The sequence below is a fragment of the Hemitrygon akajei genome, chromosome 23, assembly GCF_048418815.1.
Source record: "Hemitrygon akajei chromosome 23, sHemAka1.3, whole genome shotgun sequence".
In the NCBI taxonomy this organism is placed as follows: domain Eukaryota; kingdom Metazoa; phylum Chordata; class Chondrichthyes; order Myliobatiformes; family Dasyatidae; genus Hemitrygon; species Hemitrygon akajei.
The window spans coordinates 59163248-59171698 of record NC_133146.1 but is presented as its reverse complement, the minus strand read 5'-3'; the positions used below and the strand labels follow the sequence as shown (position 1 = coordinate 59171698).

Here is an 8451-nt window from a genome sequence, read left to right as displayed (position 1 = left end):
CCACCAGACTCCAACGGATTCTTCTTTCTCTGCTGGTCAGACATCCAGTTACAGGGTACGTAACAAATTGGGGGCTTGTCTGGGATTTGTTACTAAATTGGGGGGCCAGTGAATCGGGATAGAAGTCCCTTATCTGATATGGTTGTGTGGATAACCAGACGGGAAACCAGCAGAGATGGAAATAGACACATTTTTAAAAGACCTGACTTCAGGGGCATTAGAGGATGCCAGGAAGGCGGAATTGGTGAGCGTTGCAAAACGATTAAATCTCTCGGTGGTGAAATCGTCGATGAGTAAGTTGGATATACAGAGAGCAATAGCTGTGCATTACGTATCCGAGGGTGTGTTCACGTCGGATGTATTGGACCTGTTCCCTGAGAAAAAAACAGTCGAGGGTGAGCTTCAGATACAGATAGAAAGATTAGGGTTGGCTGCGGAGGAGGAAAGGGAGCAGCATCTACACAGGTTTTTTTTAAGCTGTTAGTACAAGCAAAGCTACTGCTTTTGAGTTACAGATCTAATGGATAAAATAGACCCAAGAAGATCGCTACCTTTCAAACATCAGGAGTCGTATTGCATTGAACCACAAAACTGTTACAGCAGCCCTAAACAACGCCAATCTGGCAATGCAACAGACTTTCAGTATTGGGTCTATTTGAACTCATTTTGTAGTTTGGATATGCTGTTTCTGACCCTCTCATGTCAGATTGATGTGCTTATAGTGTCTAACTTTTAATGTGTATTATCCAGCCATCTTTAGGCAGACAGTTTCTTCTCCATGAACCAGAATAGGCTTTGAAATCATCCTGCTGTTGACATTGCAACCGCCCCAACATTGCAGGATACTCCAAATGGTAAACATTTGAACAATTTATAATAGGCTGTTCAGTTACGTGTCTTAACGGTTACTTAATTTCTTTTGAAATCATCCTCGCAGCAATTATGTAAAATATAGTCTGACAGCTTGCAAGCAGGTAGAAAAGTATGGTATTTCCCTTCATTAGAATCCTGAAGTTCAGATGTTACCATGGGGCAAAGTTATTTGGAACATGAATTTGCTTGCCTTAATATTAAGGATTTTTATCAGACGCTGCTCCTTAACTGCTGTGTTTATCGCCAAAGAGCAATATTCCATGAACTGTAAGTCCATAAGCAAATTAGACCATTTGGCCCATTGCTCTGCCATTCTATCATGGGTGATTTATTATCCCTCTCAACCCCATTCTCATAACCTTCCATTCCCTTACTAGTCAAGAAACTAGCAATCTCTGCCTTAAATTTACCCAGTGACTTGGCCTCCACAGTTGTCGGTGGCAATGAATTCCACAGATTATCGACCCTATGACGAAAGAAATTCCTCACCTCTGTTCTAAAGGGACATCCTTCAATTCTGAGGCTGGGGCCGTTGAGGGTAAAAGTGGTGTGGTCGTTTACCGGGCCTCAGTTTGGACCTCAGTCACCATTTGGAAGTGACAACCCAAGTACAACCTCATGCATTACCAGTTTCTATCACATCAAGGTTGAGATGTCTGATTTTGCAGCAACTATGGGCTTGGTTATGCAACGTTTTGACATAACTATGAGCCTTCCAGCAGTCGAGTGCACAATGTGTGCTGACGGCCAGTGGGGGAAACGACGCCAGTCCAGCAAGGGTTTAAGTTGGCTCCGTGTATTTGGGGAAAAGACGGGAGACAGTAGCAGAAGCCAACAGCTTTTCAGAAAGAGGTTCCAGGTGGGAATACTTGTGTAAAAAAAACATTTGAGATACTATAAGCAAATGCAGTAACCCATGACAAGAGCTTCCGACAGGAGGTGCTCCGGGGATACCTGGAGGCAGAGGTAGCGGCTTTTCGGCGGTGCGAGCGGCCCAGCAGCCGGTTTTATTCCTCCCATCTCTATTCCTTTTATGTCTAAATCTGGTCCCGTTTCTTACGTTGTATAATGTAATTCGGAACTAAAACGTACCCATTGTTCAAATTACAGCGGAAACACTTCATAGTGTTATAAAGTTTAAATTGTGTATCATCTAAGTTGTGTATTCTTACTGACGGCTAGTATGAAAACTTACCGCCAGCTCTTGAATGGCGGGTAAAACAGGGTATAATCGGCTTTCATATGACCGAGCTGGTTTTGAATATTTTAAGTTAACTCGCGAGAAATAGGCTTAAGTTTTCTCCTTGTATATTGACGGGAAGACGGCGAGGCGACTTTTTCGAGTTTAATCTTACCCGAGTTTGTTTTATACCGTTAGTCGTTAATCAGCGAGGGATGTTAGAGCTGCCAAACAAACAAATTTAGCTGTCGCAGCAGGGAGTTAACATCTTCGCACTGGGCCTTGAAGCAGCCTCAATATCAGTTGTGAAGTGAGTGCATCCCAGATACATTCTACAAGCCCAAGATTCCTTTTGTGCGACCGAACTACATTTTTCGCTTGTGTAAACTGCATCAATCTTAATGTCACCTCAGCAGAAACAAAAGCATCAAACACTAAGCGGTAAGAATTGTTGGTTTTAAATTTCATGAGTTAAATTCCCGACATTCGCAATTCGTGTTCTGTCGGCCAGAATTAAGCAGCAATACAAAATGTTATCCTTACGTGCTCATTGGCATGGACATACAGCAAACATTAGATATTGCACATTGGAACTTGCTCCTACAACGAAACGACGTCAGTTTTTTAAATAAGAACTTTCATCAACAAGCCTTATCATCTTCCAGTGCCTCATGCATTGACTGCGGGCGATAATGGAGCCACCGCGGACTCGGCGTTCACTTATTGCAAGATAACATAAACATTAACGTGAAATGTTTCATTACGTTTATTGCACGTATACCAAATAGCCACACATTTAAAAGATACTACATATAAATATTTGCGGAGAAAGCAGACGTTGTAACAAGTATGTTATACACGACGGCACGTGAATTTCATAACTTTCTTGGCAAATGCTACAGTGCAAAATAAAACTCTACGATTTTCCCTGTTTTCCTCACCGAAACCAATACCTTGTTTCCGAAAATCTAGCGGGAGATTTTTACCATAACTTTACTAACGTTAGTATATTAATTAACTTATATAGATAATGTCCATATTCGAAAAATACCAACTCCCCGGGACTGCATGTAGGTTAAGTTGGTCCTCCGTAGAATTTAACTTGTATTAAATAAGTAACAGTCACATCTTCATCCATCTTGAGTACTGTTAAAAGTTCAAAGTACATTTATTATCAAAGTATATATACAATTTTGAGATTCGTCTTCTTGCAGGCAGCACTGTCCACTGAGACTGCAGGTTAGTTCACCTAGTTTTAAATATACAAAATGCGACTTGTTTAATATAAACAATGCCTAACATAAATACCTGTACACACGCTGTACAGTCGGAGGTAGTCTCAATCAACACACACTCTTACCATGAATTTTGTAGCATCCATCCTTGCCCATCGATAATTCCAAAGCTTACACAGCACGATAATAAAGGTGAGGTTGGGGTGGGGTGGGGGGTGGGGGGGGGGGAAAGAATCATAGAGTACTGCAAGATAATGAATGGTTCTTTAAAAACATCTTTTAAGTCTCTTTAGAAAGTATAGCCACGGTGGTCAAGTGTTTTCCCCCAAAATCATGGTTGCTCCGTTACACGTATTATAAAGTGTTTAAGTAAGAATATCACAATAAAAGTACAGTATTATTTCTCGCCTAAGTGCCACGACCATCTATATTAAGGCAATCGAAGTGAAAATCCAGGGGCCCCACGCTCTGCGTTATCGGAAATCTCTTCACTTGTGGAATGCAATGTAAACAGAGCAAAACCATTTTAACTACAAAGTAACTCAGCCTCACAGTTCATTCCTTTACTGCCCAGATTATCCCAATCATCACCAGTGCCTACCCCGCCTGAGAATGCTGGATTCTCTACCCTGGTCCGAATCTTAGTGTTGATACGAAGTAGTCTTCTCCAATATTGCTAGAGGCGAACGCTTATGGAGAAATCTTGCCGCGAAGGCTTGGTGGTTTTTACAATGATTTGACACGTACAGAAGTAGACAGCAGATGACACCTGTCCAGCCACGTGGCTTCCCGTCCTTCAAACCTGCTTTAACCTCACAGCCGGCTCTCGGTTTTCCGGTTGGGGCTACTAGAACTGTGACTCTTCATCTTCCTGACGGAGATTGTCCTTTAGAGAGTTCACATCGGCCCCGTTGCTTTCCTGCGTCCTGCCCCACTCTGTCCAATTCTCTAGACTGCTGGGATCCAGCGTATTGCCAAACATTCCCGAGCAGCGGGACAATTCCCCAGAGCCCGAATACAGTCTGTTGTCCGCGGCGCTGGGGCAGAAAAGTAACCTTTTAAAGGCCGCTCTGAAGTCGGGACTCTTGCAGTAAATGATAGGATTGAAAGCCGAGTTGACATAGCCGAGCCAGTTAAGAAACACAAAGAGTTTGCCAGGGACTATGTCAGGGCGGAACGCCTTCACCACATTTGCCACAAAGAATGGCAACCAGCAAAGGGTAAACGTCCCCATAATAATCCCCAAGGTCTTTAAAGCCTTGTGGTCCCTGATGGCTATAATCCTGGAAGGTCTCCTTCGGCCTGCCCTGCCGTTTGGGATGAAGTGGTTGGTGTAAAACCTTCCCTCGCACTTGTCGATCTTCTTCATCTGCTTCTTGGCTTCTTGAAAGACGCGAGCATAGACGAAGATCATTATCAGCAGGGGCAAATAGAAAGAAATAATGGACGAGGCAACCGCGTAGGCTTTATTGGTTACGAAGTCACAGCAGCATGGGTCATTGTAACAGCGAATGGCTTCGGGGCCGTCATCTCGCCACCACCGCATCATGATGGGGAGCAAGGAGATGAGAGCAGAAATGGCCCAGACCACGCACACGATCACCCGCGCCCTGGTTTTGGTCAGCAAACTCTGGTAACGGAAGGGCGAGATTATGGCGATGTAACGGTCTATGGCGATCACACACAGTGTCCCAATGCTGGCTGTCACACACAGCACGTCAACAGAAGTCCACATTTCGCAGAAAACCGAGCCGTACAGCCATTTACCTCGCACCACAATTGTCGCGCCGAGTGGGACCACTAGGAGACCCATAATCAGATCTGCACAGGCCAGAGATACAATGAAAACATTGGTTAGGGTCTGGAGCCGCTGGTTCTTAGCGATGGCATACACCACCAGCAGGTTGCCCAGCACTATGATCAGGACGATGACTGCCATGACTGTGCCCATGCCTATCACCCACTGTTCAGAGAAGTCTTGCTGATGAGGTAGGTTTGGACTTACCCCGTTTGCAGAATTGACAAATATTATGGCAGTTGTCTTATTATTATGACAATCCATAGAGGAGAGTCCGTCTCCCATCGTGGATGCTGCTTGTAGAGGAGCCGAAAAGAGGCTGGAGTCTCATTTGCACGTCTCCCAGCTGATGTTGCTTCCTTCTCGCATTCTATTCCTTTACCGCCAGCAACAGGCGGCTTGCTTCAGATAAGCGGCCCGCCCGCCCCCTTACGTTGCCAGGCGGATAATCCAATGAGCTGTTACCCTGCTCTCTCTCTCCCCTCCCAGTCCAACAGCCTTGTGCGGAACCCGGAGAGTCAGCAGCACCGAGCAAACTTTTGAAACAATTGCCTCCGGATGCTTTGCAAATTTTCTTTAAGAATGTTTCCAAATTGTGAAAATGGTAAAAAAAAAATTCCGGACTTTGCAGAAAGGATAAAGGGTAAAAAAAAAATCTCCTTACAACGTTAATACAAATTGTCAAGTTGCCGTCGTAGCCGTTAACATATGACACCTGTTCTGCATCCCCAGTTTATAATTCTCAATTAGCAATCCCATGGAATTAACCTGATAGATCTATTCACACAGTAATGGTAAGTCTCTGCTCCTATTATGTGTCCTTGAGCCAGCCGCAGATTGCATGTACAACTCGTTTTGACTTCTGCTGCCGCTGAATACGTCCCACCCTTTTCCTTAGCAGAACTGTCCGAGAAGATTATTTGCTGTGCAGCGATTGTACACTATTCGTCTGAAACTCGTAATGCAATTAAAGTGGCAGCCACAGATGCAAAAAAAATCCAACTCTTTGCAGCTTGTCGAACAATGTCGGTGGCGTTCCCTCCTTGTGCGTCTGTATGCAAACCACGAGACGCGTTTCAGACCTTGAGCTGTTACAGCGAAGATTTCAATAACGAAAACAATTTAGACATAATAAATACGCTTTAAGTCCATCAATGCAATTCGTTTAAGCCTGCGGTAGTCTTCTGCATTGCACAAAGAAAGATTAAGGGGGAAACGGTGTGTATTGCACAATTACGAAAATTGAACATCAGAGTGAAAAGTAGGATACTAAATGCGCGCTCTGCTAGTCCACGGTAATCACAGATTCCAATTGCACTTGATACTGATATAGACACTGGAGACGAGACAGTGTGCAAGATTTTTGAATATTGATTAGTCCTTAACACTTGATAAGTTTTTTTCCTCCAATTTTTGGATGTAATATTTTTGATAGCTAAGTTACATACACACTTTTCTAGACTGGAAGCTGTCCTCTGTATCTTCCCCCACCCTCCCCGTTTACCCTAGACTGTGCAAATTTCATATTCTAATTTTGTGCTAAAACAATTCATTTAAATCTGTGCTTTCAATCCTTTGATGTGAAAAATAGACATCCTTTGAAACTTTAATTATGTAAATCTTTCCTTATCCTAAGCATTTCAGTTCCCAGAAAAAAACTGCTTTTGCTTGCATAACTATTTTCAATTTATTCTTACTCTCTTAGAATTATCATGCCACAATTGTAGTAGTGACAAATGAAATAATTAAATATAAAACATTTTAATTGTTAACAAATATTCTTGGGGATGCACTTGAACAATGAGTTTGTATTTTTAAACAGTTCATCTATCTTTTCTTTACCAAAACCCTCCTCTATTAAAACATGTTAATCAAAGTCATGAGATTTTGTTGATGGTGTCTACATATTGTGGGCAAATAAATTTATGGCCTTTTATGAAAAATTAAAAATCAGATTGGAAAGCAGCTGAAATGAGAACTCTTTGTATAAGTTGTAGTTATGTTCATATTTTGATATGTTTCAGAAGGGAATAGTTGCTTGAATATTAGTGATATACAGAGCCAGGTGAAGAATGGAATTAATTCAGGTGTATCATAAAGAGAAAAATACTTACACAGGTTCTCAATGGTCTACTTTTATAGAGTAACTTTTTTGGAAACCAGTCCTTAATTGTCAAAGCATCCTGCAAGACTTGTACTGGAATTTTGTGATGTGAAGGAAAGCCATTATCCATTTCTGCAGAGAGCTATTTTTGTGGCAGATTTTCTTTGGGAGTTGATGAAAAGAAGCAAATCTGAAATAGTGGATAATACTCAAGAAATGAAGATTACTTTTTCAAATATTTGTCACATGACAGCTTCTGAGACTGACACTGTGATTATTGAAAAAGTTTTTGAACTTTTTCCTAATGTTGGGCTCCTCAACTTCAGACCATAAGACCATTACTTCCTAGTTACTGTGTCTCAATCAAGATTAGTCCATCTATCATTAATCTTGTCCTTCTAACACCGAGCCAATTTTCTGATTGCTGCTTTGCAATTAATTTACTGTCCATTTATCTTCCCTAAGAGCTTGTGAAGTAAAACTTTGGTCAAAGAATAATGACAAAAACATATTTTAACTGGCAAGCCTTTAGCGACTAACATTATTCCTTACAATATTATTAAAGCCTGGTCTGAAATCCTGCTGATTACTCGTGTCCTCTTTGTTCTTGAAATGACACTCTGCTCAGTAATGACCTCAACTCTCTTTAAATATTTATTCATCTTTACCTTGCATGTTGTCAAGAGGTTTGGCAGCAATTTAACACAATGTCTAGTTAAGAATACAAAGTTTGACTTAAGTTTTGATTTTTGTATTTCTTTGTAAGACAGAACTAGACCACTTGGCCCTGCAAGTGTATGCTAGCTCATGGATCAATTTCATTCCCCCACTAATTTTCCTTGTAACCTCTTCTCCCTACATTTCTGACAACTCCTATCCGACTTTACCACTTACTCATTGTAGGGGTAATTCAGGTGATGGGGTTTACGGACTGTGGGAAGCAATATTTACGGTAACGGGGAGAGCACACAAACTCCTTAGAAAGGTGGGAATTGATCCCCGAGCTTCTGATCGCTAACGCTGGAAAGCGTTAAGCTAATTGCTACGCTACTGTGTTGCCCATCCATCTATGAAAACGGACGGAGAAGTCATCTATCTACTTCAGGAAACAGAAGGAGGGGACTAGGAGGGACAGTACCTGAAGCGCCACTTCCTGGACAACAATAAAACTGCCAGAGTAAGTTCAATGATCTAGACACATGGTAAACAGCAGCAAAGACTTCCATAAATCTTCTCTCTCCGTTTCAACCACACTACATAT

The 8451-nt window shown here is 42.1% G+C and overlaps 1 protein-coding gene across 1 annotated transcript; it reads right to left on the bottom strand.

Annotated features, from left to right (window-relative positions):
* Positions 1-2804: 2804 nt before the first annotated feature.
* Positions 2805-5447, bottom strand: adrb1 (adrenoceptor beta 1). Its single transcript, XM_073027804.1, has one exon. It carries the CDS (start codon positions 5369-5371, stop codon positions 4136-4138), a length of 1236 nt encoding a protein of 411 aa, XP_072883905.1. The 5' UTR covers positions 5372-5447; the 3' UTR covers positions 2805-4135.
* Between the last annotated feature and the right edge of the window lie 3004 nt (positions 5448-8451).